At 44.7% G+C, this 25,541-nt stretch overlaps 1 protein-coding gene across 1 annotated transcript; it reads right to left on the reverse strand.

Moving 5' to 3' along the window:
• Positions 1–23,326: 23,326 nt before the first annotated feature.
• LOC138645775 (protein 4.1 homolog) lies at positions 23,327–25,300 on the reverse strand. The gene has a single exon (XM_069735295.1). The coding sequence runs from the start codon at positions 25,298–25,300 to the stop codon at positions 23,327–23,329; it is 1,974 nt and encodes a 657-aa protein (XP_069591396.1).
• Between the last annotated feature and the right edge of the window lie 241 nt (positions 25,301–25,541).

The following is a 25,541-nucleotide window of genomic DNA, read 5'->3' on the forward strand; positions in this document are numbered from 1 at the left end:
ATGATGGAGGAGACGGGTGGTAACCAGATACTGATGATGGAAGCGACGTGCGGTCACCAGATCCTGATGATGGAGGCAACAGGCGGTCAACAGATACTGATGATGGAGGAGACGGGCGGTCACTAGACACTGATGATGGAGGAGACGGGCGGTCACAAGATACTGATGATGGAGGTGACAGGTGGTCAACAGATACTGATGATGGAGGTGACAGGCGGTCACCAGATACTGATGATGGAGGAGACGGGCGGTCACCAGACACTGATGATGGAGGAGACGGGCGGTCACCAGATACTGATGATGGAGGAGACGGGTGGTCACCAGATACTGATGATGGAGGAGACGGGCGGTCACCAGATACTGATGATGGAGGAGACGGGCGGTCACCAGATACTGATGATGGGGCGACGGGCGGTCACCAGATACTGATGATGGAGGCAACAGGTGGTCAACAGATACTGTTGATGGAGGAGATGGGCTGTCACCAGATACTGTTGATGGAGGAGATGGGCGCTCACCAGATACTGAGGATGGAGGCAATAAGTGGTTACCAGATAACGTTGATGGAGGTGATGAGCGGTCACCAGATACAGGTATTTGAAGATGTCAAATCCTTTAATTTTATGGGAATTGAAAAAGTGTTCAAACCTATAAAACGAGGTGATCTAAATAGGAAAATACTAAATGTTGATGAATATTTGTTTCCAGATCTGCTTTTTATAACAAATGAAGATAGACAAGAAGATGCAAAATAATGTGTGCAATGGGGCAATGGGATGATGGGGCGATGGTAATGGGGCGATGGGACAATGGGGTAATGGTGATGGGGCGTTTGTGATGATGGGGCGATGGTGATGGGACAATGGGGCGATGGGACAGTGGACATTGTGATGTCTTACAAACATCAAGGAAGGAAACATTTACGTTTTACTAAAGTCTCCAATATTCAACCATCAGGTGCTTCCAAGAGAAATCCATAAACTCTCCCAGGGCTGAGGCTCCAGATATTAAAGACCATTATCTGAGGGGAAAATGGTCCTTCACCTTTGACAATATCTTTGTGAGCTGCTAATAAATGTCCAGCATCTGCGGATAATCTTGGAGTCTCGCGGCTCCTTTCCCTCAGACCTTTTTTATTAAACACTGACATTCATTTCACAATAGGACGAAGCGCAGAACAGAAGTTTCCTCTGAGGTGAGAAGGTTATAATTGGAGATTGGCTTCCAGGATATGAGCGTTACTCACATTACTGTCCGACGTTTCGCTCCTTTCCATAGAGAAGATGTAAAACCCGAATGTTTATTTTATGAACAGATTCAGCCATAGAAACCCGTAATGAAAAATGCTCCCCTGTGATTATATCCATATAAAAGCCTCAGGCGGCCGCGCCGCTGTATATTAGCACTTACTATAAACGCTGCCGCAGTGTTTCACCTTGAACGCGCTCCTCGTATCAGATTGCTCGGTGTCAAAAGATCCATTTCAGTAATTTGCAATATTTTTGTGTACAATGATTTTATAATGCATTGATGCGTAGAATCTGTGTCAGCGGCACAATGATACATTGTAACATCCTGCTGACGGCAGATACCTGTACATCACAGCAAATGAGCCCCGGCTGAATATACAAACCAAGGTTAAAGACAAAAGAACCGAGCAATAAATGGAGAGAGATAAAAAAGTGTCAGAAAGTGTCATCTGCAGCTAGCTTTGTTGAATTAGCTAATTTTTGGATGTTTTCTAACTCTTCAGTCTTTGTTGCTCTCTGATGAAGAGAATGGAAACAGTCGCAGCGTCTTAAACCCCTGGACGTTCCTGAGAGTCAGAGGTTGTTGATCTCGTCATCCACTCTCCATGGTCCAGGAGAGATAGGATTAATGTAACATAGTCGTGCCCTGCTGAAGAGCTCCTCTATCTCCTCCAGGTTGCACCAGTGACAGCGGTAGAAAGGCCAGGACGCCCCATCACACACTTAAAGATGGAGATACCAGCTTAAAGGGATTGGCCACTGCTTGGACATTCACTGTAAAATAAAAACAAATATATACACAGCCCCACACCGACACTGCTCAGCAATGTGAGCACATGGTCTCCCTCCCATGACATTGTTATGCCACACGAGCACGGCAGCCTATCAGCGGCCACTAGGAGCTGCTTTTCCTATATTTACCACAGATGAAACATGGACGTCCAAGAGAAATGTGAAGATTACCACTCTTTAGCGGAATGGTAGCACTCATCTTGCATAAGAATGCATGGACATCCCAGGAAAGGCGCCGCTGCAAGAGGTGAGCACCTGGCATTTTGTAATTTACAGGGATGAGTGCAATATTAAGAAGGAGTTTTCTGAGTAGCAATATATTACATAGTGCAGGTCACTGACTCTGACCTCCTGATGTGTAATGTACAGGTACCATGCAGGTGTGTGCTGCAGGCTCAGGTGTGTGATGCAGGCTCAGGTGTGCGCTGCAGGCTCAGGTGTGCGCTGCAGGCTCAGGTGTGCGCTGCAGGCTCAAGTGTGTGCTGCAGGCTCAGGTGTATGCTGCAGGCTCAGGTGTGCGCTGCAGGCTCAGGTGTGTGTTGCAGGCTCAGGTGTGTGTTGCAGGCTCATGTGTGCGCTGCAGGCTCAGGTGTGCGCTGCAGGCTCAGGTGTGTGTTGCAGGCTCAGGTGTGCACTGCAGGCTCAGGTGTGCGCTGCAGGCTCAGGTGTGTGTTGCAGGCTCAGGTGTGTGCTGCAGGCTCAGGTGTGTGTTGCAGGCTCAGGTGTGTGCTGCAGGCTCAGGTGTGTGTTGCAGGCTCAGGTGTGTGCTGCAGGCTCAGGTGTGTGTTGCAGGCTCGGGTGTCCTCATCTTTATTACTGTTCCTGTTTATTTGCAAGCAGAAATGCTGAAAATGGTGAAAACGTCTTAATCAGTTGTGGATTCATGGAGATAAGAAGTAAGGAGGCCGGAATGAGATTTAATGGCTGAAGTTACCTCTGATAGAGATGTCAGGAAGCCTCGAGGTTTCCTCCGCGCTTCCAATAGCAGATTGATGGCGCCTCATTACTGCAGCAATTCCTGGGGCGCTGGGATCTATTTATCGCTGATATTGTTGCTCTCGGGCTCGTGTCTGTTGGTTTTTCTGTGGCTGCAGGAATCTTTCAGTGCGAGTTTAGAATATACTTTATGTTTTGTGACTTTGTCTCTCGTTCATTCCTGCGGCCCTGGAATAATACACTACATCCATCGCCGGCTCAAAGAATACGATTTTTCTCAATTGTCAGCACTGAATCCAGGAGTTTATTATATGACATCTTACTGCAAAATTAAAATATTTATCAGTGTAATGATCCTTGTGATATTTTATCTTCCCAGTAAAAAAAATGACAAAACAAAGGAAAAAATGCAAAATAAAGGGAAATGTTTTTATTAGTGAGACACCGCCAGCTGCATCGCATCCGGGCCATTGTCTACAAGAAATCAGTCAGGAGCATGGTGCCTGCGATAGCGAACTGTACGTCCCACCTATAACAATGTGTCCGGTGCCGCCTCAGATGAATAATGAGAATGTTAGAGACAGATATGTGTAGAATTGGTATCCAAAGTAAGTATCCCAGCAATGGATTCATATACTGTATATATCATAATATATATGTATATATCATAATATATATACATGTACTGTATGTATGTATCACACTGTATCCGTGTAAGGCTCCATGTACTGTATGTATCTATTACACTGTATCTGTGTAAGGCTCCATGTACTGTATGTATATCTAACACTGTATCTGTGTAAGGCTCTATGTACTGTATGTATATATCACACTGTATCCGTGTAAGGCTCCATGTACTGTATGTATATATCACACTGTATCCGTGTAAGGCTCCATGTACTGTATGTATCTATCACACTGTATCCGTGTAAGGCTCTATGTACTGTATGTATATATAACGCTGTATCCGTGTAAGGCTACATGTACTGTATGTATATATAATACTGTATCCGTGTAAGGCTCCATGTACTGTATGTATGTATTACACTGTATCCGTGTAAGGCTCCATGTACTGTATGTATATATAACACTGTATCCGTGTAAGGCTCTATGTACTGTATGTATGTATCACACTGTATCCGTGTAAAGCTCCATGTACTGTATGTATATATAACACTGTATCCGTGTAAGGCTCCATGTACTGTATGTATATATAACACTGTATCCGTGTAAGGCACTATGTACTGTATGTATCTATCACACTGTATCCGTGTAAGGCTGTATGTACTGTAGGTATGTATCACACTGTATCCGTGTAAGGCTCCATGTACTGTATGTATATATATAACACTGTATCCGTGTAAGGCTTTATGTACTGTATGTATGTATCACACTGTATCCGTGTAAGGCTCTATGTACTGTATGTATATATAACACTGTATCCGTGTAAGGCTCTATGTACTGTATGTATGTATCACACTGTATCCGTGTAAGGCTCCATGTACTGTATGTATATATCACACTGTATCCGTGTAAGGCTCCATGTACTGTATGTATATATAACACTGTCTCCGTGTAAGGCTCCATGTACTGTATGTATATATCACACTGTATACGTGTAAGGCTCCATGTACTGTATGTATGTATCACACTGTATCCGTGTAAGGCTCTATGTACTGTATGTATATATAACACTGTATCCATGTAAGGCTCCATGTACTGTATGTATATATCACACTGTATCCGTGTAAGGCTCCATGTACTGTATGTATATATCACACTGTATCCATGTAAGGCTCTATGTACTGTATGTATATATCACACTGTATCCGTGTAAAGCTCCATGTACTGTATGTATATATCACACTGTATCCGTGTAAGGCTCCATGTACTGTATGTATCTATCACACTGTATACGTGTAAGGCTCCATGTACTGTATGTATGTATCACACTGTATCCGTGTAACGCTCCATGTACTGTATGTATATATATAACACTGTATCCGTGTAAGGCACTATGTACTGTATGTATGTATCACACTGTATCCGTGTAAGGCTCTATGTACTGTATGTATATATCACACTGTATCCGTGTAAGGCTCCATGTACTGTATGTATATATCACACTGTATCCGTGTAAGGCTCCATGTACTGTATGTATATATCACACTGTATCCGTGTAAGGCTCCATGTACTGTATGTATCTATCACACTGTATACGTGTAAGGCTCCATGTACTGTATGTATCTATCACACTGTATACGTGTAAGGCTCCATGTACTGTACGTATATATAACACTGTATCCATGTAAGGCTCCATGTACTGTACGTATATATCACACTGTATCCGTGTAAGGCTCCATGTACTGTATGTATATATCACACTGTATCCGTGTAAGGCTCCATGTACTGTATGTATATATAACGCTGTATCCGTGTAAGGCTCCATGTACTGTATGTATATATCACACTGTATCCGTGTAAGGTTCCATGTACTGTATGTATGTATCACAATGTATCATATGAGTGCATTTCCAGTATATACTTGTTACTTCTCTGGATCCAGCTCCAGGTGCTGTGTCATCTTCTTTATTCTCTGCTCTGTGGTGACCCAGGGTGACGTCATGCCCCCTGACCTTATAGACTGGCACAGGTTTCACTTGTTCATTTTTGTATGACAACTTGACAAACCCATCTCTGCTGAATAAATGGGTACTCTGCTATATTGTCAGTCAGCTTTGCCTCGACCTTGTGACAAACCTAGCTCTGCTGCATTACTAGATACTCTGCTATACTGTTGGTCAGTTCTGCCGTGGACTTGGTGTTTGAAAAAGATCATGTAGATCGAAACGTCGCCACAGAGGGCAGAATAAAAGAACTGCGATTTTTCACCAATGTATGAGGCGCTGTCTTCATTCTCTATTTGAATGTTTGGTGATAAACTCATCTATATCTCTCAGTCAACTCTGCCATACCGCTGCCAGCTTTCCATTGAAGTCTGTGATAAAGGCAGCTCTGTTATATTCCTGTGCCTCCTCTGTGGTACGGCTGCCTCCTCTGCACGGGTCTCTGCAAAACTCTGTTCTTCTATTTTGTTACATGAAAGGGGATATCCCGATAAAATAATAAAGCCTATACTCACCTCTCGTGCTGGCGCCATTCCAACTGTGTCGGCAGTGACGCCGATGTCCAATCAGCACTGATAGAGATACTCCATGATGGGCATACAAGATATAGAGATACTCTGTGATGGACGTACATGACATAGAGATACTCCATGATGGATGTACATAATATAGAGATACACTGTAATGGCGGTACATGACATAGAGATACTCCATGATGGGCATACAAGATATAGAGATACTCTGTGATGGGCATACAAGATATAGAGATACTCTGTGATGGGGGTACGGGACATAGAGATACTCCATGATGGGGGTACGGGACATAGAGATACTCCATGATGAGGGTACATGACATAGAGATACTCCATGATGGGGGTACATGACATAGAGATACTCCATGATGGGGGTACGGGACATAGAGATACTCCATGATGGGGGTACATGACATAGAGATACTCCATGATGGGGGTACATGACATAGAGATTCTCCATGATGGGGGTACAGGACATAGAGATTCTCCATGATGGGCATACAAGATATAGAGATACTCTGTGATGGGGGTACGGGACATAGAGATACTCCATGATGGGGGTACGGGACATAGAGATACTCCATGATGGGGGTACATGACATAGAGATACTCCATGATGGGGGTACATGACATAGAGATACTCAATGATGGGGGTACATGACATAGAGATACTCCATGATGGGGGTACATGACATAGAGATACTCCATGATGGGGGTACATGACATAGAGATACTCAATGATGGGGGTACATGACATAGAGATACTCCATGATGGGGGTACATGACATAGAGATACTCCATGATGGGGGTACATGATATAGAGATACTCTGTGATGGGGGTACATGACATAGAGATTCTCCATGATGAGCGTACATGACATAGAGATAATAATAATAATAATATTTTTTTATTTATATAGCGCCAACATATTCCGCAGCGCTTTACAAATTATAGAGGGGACTTGTACAGACAATAGACATTACAGCATAACAGAAACAGATACCAGGAGGAATGAGGGCCCTGCTGCTCGCAAGCTACAAACTATGAGGAAAAGGGGAGACACGAGAGGTGGATGGTAACAATTGCTTTAGTTATTCGGACCGGCCATAGTGTAAGGCTCGGGTGTTCATGTAAAGCTGCATGAACCAGTTACCTGCCTAAGTATGTAGCAGTACAGACACAGAGGGCTATTAACTGCATAAAGTGAATGAGAACATGATGCGAGGAACCTGATTGCTTTTTTTTTTTTTTTTTTATATAAATAGGCCACACAGGGATCGTTAGGTTAATGCATTGAGGCGGTAGGCCAGTCTGAACAAATTAGTTTTTAGGGCACGCTTAAAACTGTGGGGATTGGGAATTAATCGTATTAACCTAGGTAGTGCATTCCAAAGAATCGGCGCAGCACGTGTAAAGTCTTGGAGACGGGAATGGGAGGTTCTGATTATTGAGGATGATAACCTGAGGTCATTAGCGGAGCGGAGGGCACGGGTAGGGTGGTAGACCGAGACCAGAGAGGAGATGTAGGGTGGTGCTGAGCCATGGAGTGCATTGTGGATGAGGGTAGTAGTTTTGTACTGGATTCTGGAGTGGATTCTCCATGATGGGGTACAGGACATAGAGATACTCCATGATGGGGGTACAGGACATAGAGATACTCCATGATGGTGATACATGAGATAGAGATTCTCCATGATGGGAGTACATGACATAGAGATTCTCCATGATGGGGGTACAGGACATAGAGATTCTCCATGATGGGGGTACATGACATAGAGATTCTCCATGATGAGGGTACATGACATAGAGATACTCCATGATGGGAGTACATGACATAGAGATTCTCCATGATGGAGGTACAGGACATAGAGGTACTCCATGATGGGGGTACATGAGATAGAGATTCTCCATGATGAGGTACATGACATAGAGATACTCCATGATGGGGGTACAGGACATAGAGATACTCCAAGATGAGGGTACATGACATAGAGATTCTCCATGATGGGGGTACATGACATAGAGATTCTCCATGATGGGGGTACATGACATAGAGATTCTCCATGATGGGAGTACATGACATAGAGATTCTCCATGATGAGGGTACATGACATAGAGATACTCCATGATGGGGGTACAGGACATAGAGATACTCCATGATGGGGGTACATGACATAGAGATACTCCATGATGAGGGTACATGACATAGAGATTCTCCATGATGAGGGTACATGACATAGAGATACTCCATGATGGGGGTACGGGACATAGACATTCTCCATGATGGGGGTACATGACATAGAGATTCTCCATGATGGGGGTACGGGACATAGACATTCTCCATGATGGGGGTACATGACATAGAGATTCTCCATGATGGGGGTACGGGACATAGAGATTCTCCATGATGGGTTACATGAGATAGAGATACTCCATGATGGGGGTACATGACATAGAGATTCTCCATGATGTGGGTACATGAGACAGAGATACTCCATGATGGGGGTACAGGACATAGAGATACTCCATGATGGGGGTACAAGACATAGAGATACTCCATGATGCGGGTACAGGACATAGAGATACTCCATGATGGGGGTACAGGACATAGAGATTCTCCATGATGGGGGTACGGGACATAGAGATTCTCCATGATGGGGGTACATGACATAGAGATTCTCCATGATGGGGGTACATGACATAGAGATTCTCCATGATGGGGTACATGAGATAGAGATACTCCATGATGGGGGTACATGACATAGAGATTCTCCATGATGGGGTACATGAGATAGAGATACTCCATGATGGGGGTACAGGACATAGAGATTCTCCATGATGGGGGTACGGGACATAGAGATTCTCCATGATGTGGGTACATGACATAGAGATACTCCATGATGGAGGTACATGACATAGAGATACTCCATGATGGGGTACATGACATAGAGATTCTCCATGATGGAGGTACATGACATAGAAATTCTCAATGATGGAGGTACATGACATAGAGATTCTCCATGATGGAGGTACATGACATAGAAATTCTCAATGATGGAGGTACATGACATAGAGATTCTCCTTGATGGAGGTACATGACATAGAGATTCTCCATGATGGGGGTACAGGACATAGAGATTCTCCATGATGGGGGTACGGGACATAGAGATTCTCCATGATGGGGGTACATGACATAGAGATACTCCATGATGGGGGTACATGACATAGAGATACTCCATGATGGGGTACATGACATAGAGATTCTCCTTGATGGAGGTACATGACATAGAGATTCTCCATGATGGAGGTACATGACATAGAGATTCTCCATGATGGAGGTACATGACATAGAGATTCTCCATGATGGCGGTACATGACATAGAGATTCTCCATGATGGGGGTACATGAGATAGAGATTGTCCATGATGGGGTACATGACATAGAGATACCCCATGATGGGGGTACAGGACATAGAGGTACTACATGATGGGGGTACATGAGTTAGAGATTCTCCATGATGGGGTACATGACATAGAGATTCTCCATGATGGAGGTACATGACATAGAAATTCTCAATGATGGAGGTACATGACATAGAGATTCTCCTTGATGGAGGTACATGACATAGAGATTCTCCATGATGGGGGTACAGGACATAGAGATTCTCCATGATGGGGGTACGGGACATAGAGATTCTCCATGAAGTGGGTACATGACATAGAGATACTCCATGATGGAGGTACATGACATAGAGATTCTCCATGATGGGGTACATGACATAGAGATTCTCCATGATGGAGGTACATGACATAGAGATTCTCCATGATGGAGGTACATGACATAGAGATTCTCCTTGATGGAGGTACATGACATAGAGATTCTCCATGATGGAGGTACATGACATAGAGATTCTCCATGATGGAGGTACATGACATAGAGATTCTCCATGATGGGGGTACATGAGATAGAGATTCTCCATGATGGGGTACATGACATAGAGATACCCCATGATGGGGGTACAGGACATAGAGGTACTCCATGATGGGGGTACATGAGATAGAGATTCTCCATGATGGGGTACATGACATAGAGATACTCCATGATGGGGGTACAGGACATGGAGATTCTCCATGATGGGGGTACATAACATAGAGATACTCCATGATGGAGGTACATGACATAGAGATTCTCCATGATGGAGGTACATGACATAGAGATTCTCCTTGATGGAGGTACATGACATAGAGATTCTCCATGATTGGGGTACAGGACATAGAGATTCTCCATGATGGAGGTACATGACATAGAGATTCTCCATGATGGAGGTACATGACATAGAGATTCTCCATGATGGAGGTACATGACATAGAGATACTCCATGATGGGGGTACATGACATAGAGATTCTCCATGATGAGGGTACATGACATAGAGATTCTCCTTGATGGGGGTACATGACATAGAGATACTACATGATGGGAGTACGGGACATAGAGATTCTCCATGATGGGGGTACATGACATAGAGATACTCCATGATGGAGGTACATGACATAGAGATACTCCATGATGGGGGTACATGACATAGAGATTCTCCATGATGGAGGTACATGACATAGAGATTCTCCATGATGGGGGTACAGGACATAGAGATTCTCCATGATGGGGGTACGGGACATAGAGATTCTCCATGATGGGGGTAAATGACATAGAGATACTCCATGATGGAGGTACATGACATAGAGATACTCCATGATGGGGGTACATGACATAGAGATTCTCCATGATGGAGGTACATGACATAGAGATTCTCCATGATGGGGGTACATGACATAGAGATTCAACATGATGGAGGTACATGACATAGAGATTCTCCATGATGGAGGTACATGACATAGAGATTCTCCTTGATGGAGGTACATGACATAGAGATTCTCCATGATGGGGGTACATGACATAGAGATTCTCCATGATGGGGGTACATGACATAGAGATACTCCATGATGGGGGTACATGACATAGAGATACTCCATGATGGGGGTACATGACATAGAGATACTCCATGATGAGGGTACATGACATAGAGATTCTCCATGATGGGGGTACATGACATAGAGATACTCCATGATGGGGTACATGACATAGAGATTCTCCATGATGGGGGTACATGACATAGAGATTCTCCATGATGAGGGTACATGACATAGAGATTCTCCATGATGAGGGTACAGGACATAGAGATTCTCCATGATGAGGGTACATGACATAGAGATACTCCATGATGAAGGTACATGACATAGAGATTCTCCATGATGGGGGTACATGACATAGAGATACTCCATGATGGGGGTACATGACATAGAGATTCTCCATGATGAGGGTACATGACATAGAGATACTCCATGATGGGGGTACATGACATAGAGATTCTCCATGATGAGGGTACATGACATAGAGATACGCCATGATGGGGGTACATGACATAGAGATTCTCCATGATGAGGGTGCATGACATAGAGATACTCCATGATGGGGTACATGACATAGAGATACTCCATGATGGGGGTACATGACATAGAGATTCTCCTTGATGAGGGTACATGACATAGAGATACTTCATGATGGGGTACATGACATAGAGATTCTCCTTGATGAGGGTACATGACATAGAGATACTCCATGATGGGGTACATGACATAGAGATACTCCATGATGGGGTACATGACATAGAGATAATCCATGATGGGGGTACATGACATAGAGATTCTCCATGATGGGGGTACATGACATAGAGATACTCCATGATGGGGGTACATGACATAGAGATTCTCCATGATGAGGGTACATGACATAGAGATACACCATGATGGGGTACATGACATAGAGATACTCCATGATGGGGTACATGACATAGAGATACTCCATGATGGGGTACATGACATAGAGATTCTCCATGATGAGGGTACATGACATAGAGATTCTCCTTGATGAGGGTACATGACATAGAGATTCTCCATGATGGGGGTACATGACATAGAGATACTCCATGATGAGGGTACATGACATAGAGATTCTCCTTGATGGGGGAACATGACATAGAGATTCTCCATGATGAGGGTACATGACATAGAGATTCTCCATGATGAGGGTACAGGACATAGAGATTCTCCATGATGAGGGTACATGACATAGAGATACTCCATGATGAGGGTACATGACATAGAGATTCTCCATGATGGGGGTACATGACATAGAGATACTCCATGATGAGGGTACATGACATAGAGATTCTCCATGATGGGGGTACATGACATAGAGATACTCCATGATGGGGTACATGACATAGAGATTCTCCATGATGGGGGTACATGTAGGGTTGAGCGACCTTGACTTTTTTAGGGTCGAGCCGGGTTTCGCGAAACCCGACTATCTCAAAAGTCGAGTCGAGTGAAATCGGCCGATTATGGCAAAAAGTCGAGGATCGACTGAAACACGAAACCCAATGCAAAGCCAATGGGATATTTTCTCTCTCTCTCTCTCTCTCTCTCTCTCTCTCCTCCGTCCGTCCCTGAACTGAAAAGCTGGTGTTACACAGTGCAAATCGCTACAGCGCACAAGCGACAACATGGCGATAGGCGACGCCCCTAAGACCTATGTCATCACTCTGCCCACGCCCCTTCATTGGCTGAAAAAAATGGCGCCAAGCGCGTCATACGAAACGCGACTTTGGCGCGAAAGTCGAGTACCGCATGGCCGACCCCACACAGGGATCGGGTCGGGTTTCATGAAACCCGACTTTGCCAAAAGTCGGCGACTTTTGAAAATGAACGATCCGTTTCGCTCAACCCTAGGTACATGACATAGAGATTCTCCATGATGAGGGTACATGACATAGAGATACTCCATGATGGGGGTACATGACATAGAGATTCTCCATGATGAGGGTACATGACATAGAGATTCTCCATGATGAGGGTACATGACATAGAGATACTCCATGATGGGGGTACATGACATAGAGATACTCCATGATGAGGGTACATGACATAGAGATTCTCAATGATGAGGGTACATGACATAGAGATACTCCATGATGAGGGTACATGACATAGAGATTCTCCATGATGAGGGTACATGACATAGAGATACTCCATGATGGGGGTACATGACATAGAGATTCTCCATGATGAGGGTACATGACATAGAGATTCTCCATGATGAGGGTACATGACATAGAGATACTCCATGATGGGGGTACATGACATAGAGATTCTCCATGATGAGGGTACATGACATAGAGATTCTCAATGATGAGGGTACATGACATAGAGATACTCCATGATGAGGGTACATGACATAGAGATTCTCCATGATGGGGGTACATGACATTGAGATACTCCATGATGGGGGTACATGACATAGAGATTCTCCATGATGGGGTACATGACATAGAGATACTCCATGATGGGGTACATGACATAGAGATTCTCCATGATGAGGGTACATGACATAGAGATTCTCAATGATGGGGGTACATGACATAGAGATACTCCATGATGGGGTACATGACACAGAGATTCTCCATGATGGGGGTACATGACATAGAGATTCTCCATGATGAGGGTACATGACATAGAGATTCTCCATGATGAGGGTACATGACATAGAGATTCTCCATGATGGGGTACATGACATAGAGATACTCCATGATGGGGTACATGACATAGAGATTCTCCATGATGAGGGGACATGACATAGAGATTCTCCTTGATGGGGGTACATGACATAGAGATTCTCCATGATGGGGGTACATGACATAGAGATACTCCATGATGGGGTACATGACATAGAGATTCTCCATGATGAGGGTACATGACATAGAGATACTCCATGATGAGGGTACAGGACATAGAGATACTCCATGATGGGGTACATGACATAGAGATTCTCCATGATGGGGGTACATGACATAGAGATTCTCCATGATGGGGGTACATGACATAGAGATACTCCATGATGGGGGTACATGACATAGAGATACTCCATGATGGGGGTACATGACATAGAGATACTCCATGATGAGGGTACATGACATAGAGATTCTCCATGATGGGGGTACATGACATAGAGATACTCCATGATGGGGTACATGACATAGAGATTCTCCATGATGGGGGTACATGACATAGAGATTCTCCATGATGAGGGTACATGACATAGAGATTCTCCATGATGAGGGTACAGGACATAGAGATTCTCCATGATGAGGGTACATGACATAGAGATACTCCATGATGAGGGTACATGACATAGAGATACTCCATGATGGGGGTACATGACATAGAGATTCTCCATGATGGGGGTACATGACATAGAGATACTCCATGATGAGGGTACCTGACATAGAGATTCTCCATGATGAGGGTACATGACATAGAGATACTCCATGATGGGGGTACATGACATAGAGATTCTCCATGATGGGGGTACATGACATAGAGATACTCCATGATGGGGGTACATGACATAGAGATTCTCCATGATGAGGGTACATGACATAGAGATACTCCATGATGAGGGTACAGGACATAGAGATACTCCATGATGGGGGTACATGACATAGAGATACTCCATGATGGGGGTACATGACATAGAGATACTCCATGATGTGGGTACATGACATAGAGATTCTCCATGATGGGGTACATGACATAGAGATTCTCCATGATGAGGGTACATGACATAGAGATTCTCCTTGATGGGGGTACATGACATAGAGATTCTCCATGATGGGGGTACATGACATAGAGATACTCCATGATGGGGTACATGACATAGAGATTCTCCATGATGAGGGTACATGACATAGAGATACTCCATGATGAGGGTACAGGACATAGAGATACTCCATGATGGGGTACATGACATAGAGATTCTCCATGATGGGGGTACATGACATAGAGATTCTCCATGATGGGGGTACATGACATAGAGATACTCCATGATAGGGGTACATGACATAGAGATACTCCATGATGGGGGTACATGACATAGAGATACTCCATGATGAGGGTACATGACACAGAGATTCTCCATGATGGGGGTACATGACATAGAGATTCTCCATGATGAGGGTACATGACATAGAGATACTCCATGATGAGGGTACATGACATAGAGATTCTCCATGATGGGGGTACATGACATAGAGATACTCCATGATGGGGTACATGACACAGAGATTCTCCATGATGGGGGTACATGACACAGAGATTCTCCATGATGAGGGTACATGACATAGAGATTCTCCATGATGGGGGTACATGACATAGAGATACTCCATGATGGGGTACATGACACAGAGATTCTCCATGATGGGGGTACATGACATAGAGATTCTCCATGATGGGGGTACATGACATAGAGATTCTCCATGATGGGGGTACATGACATAGAGATACTCCAAGATGGGGTACATGACATAGAGATTCTCCATGATGAGGGTACATGACATAGAGATACTCCATGATGAGGGTACAGGACATAGAGATACTCCATGATGGGGGTACATGACATAGAGATACTCCATGATGGGGTACATGACATAGAGATTCTCCATGATGAGGGTACATGACATAGAGATACTCCATGATGAGGGTACAGGACATAGAGATACTCCATGATGGGGTACATGACATAGAGATTCTCCATGATGGGGGTACATGACATAGAGATTCTCCATGATGAGGGTACATGACATAGAGATACTCCATGATGGGGGTACATGACATAGAGATACTCCATGATGGGGGTACATGACATAGAGATACTCCATGATGAGGGTACATGACATAGAGATTCTCCATGATGGGGGTACATGACATAGAGATACTCCATGATGGGGTACATGACATAGAGATTCTCCATGATGGGGGTACATGACATAGAGATTCTCCATGATGAGGGTACATGACATAGAGATTCTCCATGATGAGGGTACAGGACATAGAGATTCTCCATGATGAGGGTACATGACATAGAGATACTCCATGATGAGGGTACATGACATAGAGATACTCCATGATGGGGGTACATGACATAGAGATTCTCCATGATGGGGGTACATGACATAGAGATACTCCATGATGAGGGTACCTGACATAGAGATTCTCCATGATGAGGGTACATGACATAGAGATACTCCATGATGGGGGTACATGACATAGAGATTCTCCATGATGGGGGTACATGACATAGAGATACTCCATGATGGGGGTACATGACATAGAGATTCTCCATGATGGGGGTACATGACATAGGGATACTCCATGATGGGGGTACATGACATAGAGATTCTCCATGATGAGGGTACATGACATAGAGATACGCCATGATGGGGGTACATGACATAGAGATTCTCCATGATGAGGGTACATGACATAGAGATACTCCATGATGGGGTACATGACATAGAGATTCTCCATGATGAGGGTACATGACATAGAGATTCTCCATGATGAGGGTACATGACATAGAGATACTCCATGATGAGGGTACAGGACATAGAGATACTCCATGATGGGGGTACATGACATAGAGATACTCCATGATGGGGGTACATGACATAGAGATACTCCATGATGTGGGTACATGACATAGAGATTCTCCATGATGGGGTACATGACATAGAGATTCTCCATGATGAGGGTACATGACATAGAGATTCTCCTTGATGGGGGTACATGACATAGAGATTCTCCATGATGGGGGTACATGACATAGAGATACTCCATGATGGGGTACATGACATAGAGATTCTCCATGATGAGGGTACATGACATAGAGATACTCCATGATGAGGGTACAGGACATAGAGATACTCCATGATGGGGTACATGACATAGAGATTCTCCATGATGGGGGTACATGACATAGAGATTCTCCATGATGGGGGTACATGACATAGAGATACTCCATGATGGGGGTACATGACATAGAGATACTCCATGATGGGGGTACATGACATAGAGATACTCCATGATGAGGGTACATGACACAGAGATTCTCCATGATGGGGGTACATGACATAGAGATTCTCCATGATGAGGGTACATGACATAGAGATTCTCCATGATGAGGGTACATGACATAGAGATACTCCATGATGAGGGTACAGGACATAGAGATACTCCATGATGGGGGTACATGACATAGAGATACTCCATGATGGGGGTACATGACATAGAGATACTCCATGATGTGGGTACATGACATAGAGATTCTCCATGATGGGGTACATGACATAGAGATTCTCCATGATGAGGGTACATGACATAGAGATTCTCCTTGATGGGGGTACATGACATAGAGATTCTCCATGATGGGGGTACATGACATAGAGATACTCCATGATGGGGTACATGACATAGAGATTCTCCATGATGAGGGTACATGACATAGAGATACTCCATGATGAGGGTACAGGACATAGAGATACTCCATGATGGGGTACATGACATAGAGATTCTCCATGATGGGGGTACATGACATAGAGATTCTCCATGATGGGGGTACATGACATAGAGATACTCCATGATGGGGGTACATGACATAGAGATACTCCATGATGGGGGTACATGACATAGAGATACTCCATGATGAGGGTACATGACACAGAGATTCTCCATGATGGGGGTACATGACATAGAGATTCTCCATGATGAGGGTACATGACATAGAGATACTCCATGATGAGGGTACATGACATAGAGATTCTCCATGATGGGGGTACATGACATAGAGATACTCCATGATGGGGTACATGACACAGAGATTCTCCATGATGGGGGTACATGACATAGAGATTCTCCATGATGGGGGTACATGACATAGAGATTCTCCATGATGGGGGTACATGACATAGAGATACTCCATGATGGGGTACATGACACAGAGATTCTCCATGATGGGGGTACATGACATAGAGATTCTCCATGATGGGGGTACATGACATAGAGATTCTCCATGATGGGGGTGCATGACATAGAGATACTCCAAGATGGGGTACATGACATAGAGATTCTCCATGATGAGGGTACATGACATAGAGATACTCCATGATGAGGGTACAGGACATAGAGATTCTCCATGATGAGGGTACATGACATAGAGATTCTCAATGATGAGGGTACATGACATAGAGATTCTCCATGATGGGGGTACATGACATAGAGATACTCCATGATGGGGTACATGACACAGAGATTCTCCATGATGGGGGTACATGACATAGAGATACTCCATGATGAGGGTACATGACATAGAGATACTCCATGATGGGGGTACATGACATAGAGATTCTCCATGATGGGGGTACATGACATAGAGATACTCCATGATGGGGGTACATGACATAGAGATTCTCCATGATGAGGGTACATGACATAGAGATACTCCATGATGGGGGTACATGACATAGAGATTCTCCATGATGAGGGTACATGACATAGGGATACTCCATGATGGGGGTACATGACATAGAGATTCTCCATGATGAGGGTACATGACATAGAGATTCTCCATGATGAGGGTACAGGACATAGAGATTCTCCATGATGAGGGTACATGACATAGAGATACTCCATGATGAGGGTACATGACATAGAGATACTCCATGATGGGGGTACATGACATAGAGATTCTCCATGATGGGGGTACATGACATAGAGATACTCCATGATGGGGGTACATGACATAGAGATTCTCCATGATGAGGGTGCATGACATAGAGATACTCCATGATGAGGGTGCATGACATAGAGATTCTCCATGATGGGGGTACATGACATAGAGATACTCCATGATGGGGGTACATGACATAGAGATTCTCCATGATGGGGGTACATGACATAGAGATACTTCATGATGGGGGTACATGACATAGAGATTCTCCATGATGAGGGTACATGACATAGAGATACTCCATGATGGGGGTACATGACATAGAGATTCTCCATGATGGGGGTACATGACATAGAGATACTCCATGATGGGGTACATGACATAGAGATTCTCCATGATGGGGGTACATGACATAGAGATTCTCCATGATGGGGGTACATGACATAGAGATACTCCATGATGAGGGTACAGGACATAGAGATTCTCCATGATGAGGGTACAGGACATAGAGATTCTCCATGATGAGGGTACAGGACATAGAGATACTCCATGATGGGGTACATGACATAGAGATTCTCCATGATGGGGGTACATGACATAGAGATACTCCATGATGGGGTACATGACACAGAGATTCTCCATGATGGGGGTTCATGACATAGAGATTCTCCATGATGGGGGTACATGACATAGAGATACTCCATGATGGGGTACATGACATAGAGATTCTCCATGATGGGGGTACATGACATAGAGATACTCCATGATGGGGGTACATGACATAGAGATACTCCATGATGGGGGTACATGACATAGAGATTCTCCATGATGAGGGTACAGGACATAGAGATACTCCATGATGGGGTACATGACATAGAGATTCTCCATGATGGGGGTACATGACATAGAGATACTCCATGATGGGGGTACACGACATAGAGATTCTCCATGATGGGGGTACACGACATAGAGATACTCCATGATGGGGGTACACGACATAGAGATTCTCCATGATGAGGGTACACGACATAGAGATACTCCATGATGGAGGTACATGACATAGAGATACTCCATGATGGGGGTACATGACATAGAGATTCTCCATGATGGGGGTACATAACATAGAGATACTCCATGATGGGGGTACATGACATAGAGATTCTCCTTGATGAGGGTACATGACATAGAGATACTCCATGATGGGGGTACATGACATAGAGATACTCCATGATGGGGGTACATGACATAGAGATTCTCCATGATGAGGGTACATGACATAGAGATTCTCCTTGATGGGGGTACATGATATAGAGATTCTCCATGATGGGGGTACATGACATAGAGATACTCCATGATGGGGTACATGACATAGAGATTCTCCATGATGAGGGTATATGACATAGAGATACTCCATGATGGGGTACATGACATAGAGATTCTCCATGATGAGGGTACATGACATAGAGATTCTCCATGATGTGGGTACATGACATAGAGATTCTCCTTGATGGGGTACATGACATAGAGATACTCCATGATGGGGTACATGACATAGAGATTCTCCATGATGAGGGTACATGACATAGAGATTCTCCTTGATGGGGTACATGACATAGAGATTCTCCTTGATGGGGTACATGACATAGAGATACTCCATGATGGGGTACATGACATAGAGATACTCCATGATGGGGTACATGACATAGAGATACTCCATGATGGGGTACATGACATAGAGATTCTCCATGATGAGGGTACATGACATAGAGATTCTCCATGATGAGGGTACATGACATAGAGATTCTCCATGATGTGGGTACATGACATAGAGATACTCCATGATGGGGTACATGACATAGAGATTCTCCATGATGAGGGTACATGACATAGAGATTCTCCTTGATGGGGTACATGACATAGAGATTCTCCTTGATGGGGTACATGACATAGAGATACTCCATGATGGGGTACATGACATAGAGATACTCCATGATGGGGTACATGACATAGAGATACTCCATGATGAGGGTACATGACATAGAGATTCTCCTTGATGGGGGTACATGACATAGAGATTCTCCATGATGAGGGTACATGACATAGAGATTCTCCTTGATGGGGGTACATGACATAGAGATTCTCCATGATGGGGGTACATGACATAGAGATACTCCATGATGGGGTACATGACATAGAGATTCTCCATGATGAGGGTACATGACATAGAGATACTCCATGATGAGGGTACATGACATAGAGATTCTCCTTGATGGGGGTACATGACATAGAGATTCTCCATGATGGGGGTACATGACATAGAGATTCTCCATGATGGGGGTACATGACATAGAGATACTCCATGATGGGGGTACATGACATAGAGATTCTCCATGATGGGGGTACATGACATAGAGATACTGCATGATGGGGGTACATGACATAGAGATTCTCCATGATGAGGGTACATGACATAGAGATACTCCATGATGGGGGTACATGACATAGAGATACTCCATGATGGGGTACATGACATAGAGATTCTCCATGATGAGGGTACATGACATAGAGATTCTCCTTGATGGGGGTACATGACATAGAGATTCTCCATGATGGGGTACATGACATAGAGATTCTCCATGATGAGGGTACATGACATAGAGATACTCCATGATGAGGGTACATGACATAGAGATTCTCCATGATGAGTGTACAGAACATAGAGATACTCCATGATGGGGGTACATGACATAGAGATTCTCCATGATTGGGGTACAGGACATAGAGATTCTCCATGATGGGGTACATGACATAGAGATACTCCATGATGGGGTACATGACATAGAGATTCTCCTTGATGGAGGTACATGACATAGAGATTCTTCATGATGGGGGTACAGGACATAGAGATTCTCCATGATGGGGGTACAGGACATAGAGATTCTCCATGATGAGGGTACATGATATAGAGATACTCCATGATGAGGGTACATGACATAGAGATACTCCGTGATGGGGGTACATGACATAGAGATTCTCCATGATGGGGGTGCAGGACATAGAGATTCTCCATGATGAGGGTACATGATATAGAGATACTCCATGATGAGGGTACATGACATAGAGATACTCCATGATGGGGGTACATGACATAGAGATTCTCCATGATGGGGTACATGACATAGAGATACTCCATGATGGGGGTACATGACATAGAGATTCTCCATGATGGGGGTACAGGACATAGAGATTCTCCATGATGGAGGTACATGACATAGAAATAGTGAGGAACAGAGGCCAAAAAATGACTATGTAACTGCTGTGTTATCAGTCTTCGTAGATCTGGGATCAGTGACCGTTTTATTGTCAGTGGATTCAATGAGTTGGAAAAGGTCGTAAATTCCTCTTATTGAAAACCTACCACTAACCGAGGCCACTGAGTGCAGAGACAGGTGACCATTGGGTGATGCTCGTCTGCGGCTCGTGTCACACCAGAAAATGAAACGTACGACATAGAAGTTGTTCTGTCTGAAGAACACACCATGATTCTCTGTGGAGAGGAGCGGATACAATGTACAATCCTGACTGTCAGTCTATGAAGAATCCGTGCATAATGTCCCGGGGTAAAATCTAATGGGATGTGAACTTTAAACAAGCTCTTGTCAAACCTGTCTGATGCCATTAGGATCAAGCGTTGTACACTAGACTGACTCACTGTTCTTAGAGTCATTCAGGTGTGGAAACATTATGAGGGAACCCTCTGCTTCACTGCAACCGGAGAACTGGGGAAACCGAGGATCAGCACCAGGGACAGCGTCACTGCGACCCCATCAAAGTCAGGACTGAAGGCAACGTCAACATCTCTCCATTCTACAAACCTAAAACTCATCTCCCATTAATGAAATGCACAAGGCATTGAAAAAAGTTAATGTTATTATTACATCAATACATGATAATTCACAAAAACCATGGAAAGCACATGGAAAAACCCACCAAGACAATACAAAAAGCCAAATACAATACAAGAAGCCCATCAGCCAATATCTGCTCGTATTACTCGATGTCCATCATAGGACCCAGAGGACAGGATATATATATATTTATATATTAGAAGGATGGAGATATCACACAATGTAGATGTAAAAACATCAATCCCCAAGATTTCAAAATAGATACCTGTGATTCCTGCAGACTGTGACCTAACAATATAAAGGTAGAAGCAGAGTTCTGAATGCAGCTCTGGAGGACATTAGCGTAAGAGGCATATTTGGGCTCAAGAACAATGAAATATAAGTAAAGCAAAACATGTGAGTTACCTGACATTATATGGAGACTGAAACTGTTCATTCTGGATGAAAAATAGAAGCAGCAGCTTGTGAGCCTGCAGGATGATTTATAGACAGAAGAACAAAATGTAATGCTGCTTAATCACTGCAATAATTCAGACATGTCAGGTACCTGCAGATGTCCAGCACTCACTTCATGTCCTTAACTTAATGATATCGCAGTACTTAGCTTTCTTCAGCAGTCCCATAGACAATGTATGTAGTGAGGTGAAGCATACATATGTCAGTTCCATTCAAGACTGGATTCCACAGAGCTGCATCCTTGGGATCCATAGCCCCATCCTGGGGATCCATAGCCCCATGCTTGGGATCCATAGCCTTGTCCTTGGGATACATAAACCAGTCCTTGGAATCCAGAGTCCAATCCCTGGGAACCATAGCCCCATCCTTGTGACCCATAGCCCCGTCCTTGGGATCCATATCCCCGTCCTTGTGACCCATAGCCCCATCCTTGGAATTCATAGCCCAGTCCTTGGGATCCATAGCCCCATCCTTGTGACCCATAGCCCAGTCCTTGCAATCCATAGCCCCATCCTTGGAATCCAGAACCCCATCCTTGGGATCCAGCGCCCCATCCTTGGGATCCATAGCCCCATCCTTGGGATTCATAGCCCCATCCTTGGGATCCATAGCCCCATCCTTGGGATTTATAGCCCCGTCCTTATGATCCATAGCCCCATCCTTGTGATCCATAGCCCCGTCTTTGTGACCCATAGCCCAGTCCTTGCAATCCATAGCCCCATCCTTGGAATCCAGAACCCCATCCTTGGGATCCAGAGCCCCATCCTTGGGATCCATAGCCCCATCCTTGGGATTCATAGCCCCATCCTTGGGATCCATAGCCCCATCCTTGGGATTCATAGCCCCATCCTTGGGATCCATAGCCCCATCCTTGGGATCCATAGCCCCGTCCTTGGGATCCATATCCCCGTCCTTGTGACCCATAGCCCCATCCTTGGAATTCATAGCCCAGTCCTTGGGATCCATAGCCCCATCCTTGTGACCCATAGCCCAGTCCTTGCAATCCATAGCCCCATCCTTGGAATCCAGAACCCCATCCTTGGGATCCAGCGCCCCATCCTTGGGATCCATAGCCCCATCCTTGGGATTCATAGCCCCATCCTTGGGATCCATAGCCCCATCCTTGGGATTTATAGCCCCGTCCTTATGATCCATAGCCCCATCCTTGTGATCCATAGCCCCGTCTTTGTGACCCATAGCCCAGTCCTTGCAATCCATAGCCCCATCCTTGGAATCCAGAACCCCATCCTTGGGATCCAGAGCCCCATCCTTGGGATCCATAGCCCCATCCTTGGGATTCATAGCCCCATCCTTGGGATCCATAGCCCCATCCTTGGGATTCATAGCCCCATCCTTGGGATCCATAGCCCCATCCTTGGGATCCATAGCCCCATCCTTGGGATCCATAACTCCATCCTTGGGATTCATAGCCCCATCCTTGAGATCCATAGCCCCATCCTTGGGATCCATAGCCCCATCCTTGGGATCCATAGCCCAATCCTTGGGATCCATAGCCCCATCCTTGGGATCCATAACTCCATCCTTGGTATCCATAGACCCATCCTTGGAATCCATAGCCCCATCCTTGGGATCCATAACTCCATCCTTGGTATCCATAGTCCCATCCTTGGGATCCATAGCCCCATCCTTGTGATCCATAGCCCCGTCCTTGGGATCCATAGCCCCGTCCTTGGGATCCATAGCCCCATCCTTGGGATTCATAGCCCCATCCTTGGGATCCATATCCCCATCCTTGGTATCCATAGCCCCGTCCTTGGGATCCATAACTCCATCCTTGGTATCCATAGCCCCATCCTTGGAATCCATAGCCCCATCCTTGGGATCCATAACTCCATCCTTGGTATCCATAGCCCCATCCTTGGGATCCATAACCCCGTCCTTGTGATCCATAGCCCCGTCCTTGGGATCCATAGCCCCATCCTTGGGATTCATAGCCCCATCCTTGGGATTCATAGCCCCGTCCTTGGAATCCATAGCCCTGTCCTTGGTATCCATAGCCCCTTCCTTGGGATCCATATCCCTGTGCTCGGAATCACTAGGGATCTCAGCAATAGAACCTTCAGTGAGCAATAAGATATCTCCTGTCACATGTGTCATAGAAGAAAATTAAAAACCATCCGACGTCTCCAAGAGGAGAAGGAGCTGATTAACCAACCCCTATCTGTAGTAGGACAAGTGCTTACACTTCGAGACAATGACGTTTGGGTTTTCATTGGCTGTCAGCCATAATCATTAACATTAACAGAAATGAACACATGAAATAGATCACTCTGTGTAATGACTCTATATATGAGTTTCACTTTTTGTATTGAAGAACTGAAATAAGTTCACTTTTTGA

Source organism: Ranitomeya imitator, chromosome 7 (genome assembly GCF_032444005.1).
Source record: "Ranitomeya imitator isolate aRanImi1 chromosome 7, aRanImi1.pri, whole genome shotgun sequence".
NCBI lineage: Eukaryota > Metazoa > Chordata > Amphibia > Anura > Dendrobatidae > Ranitomeya > Ranitomeya imitator.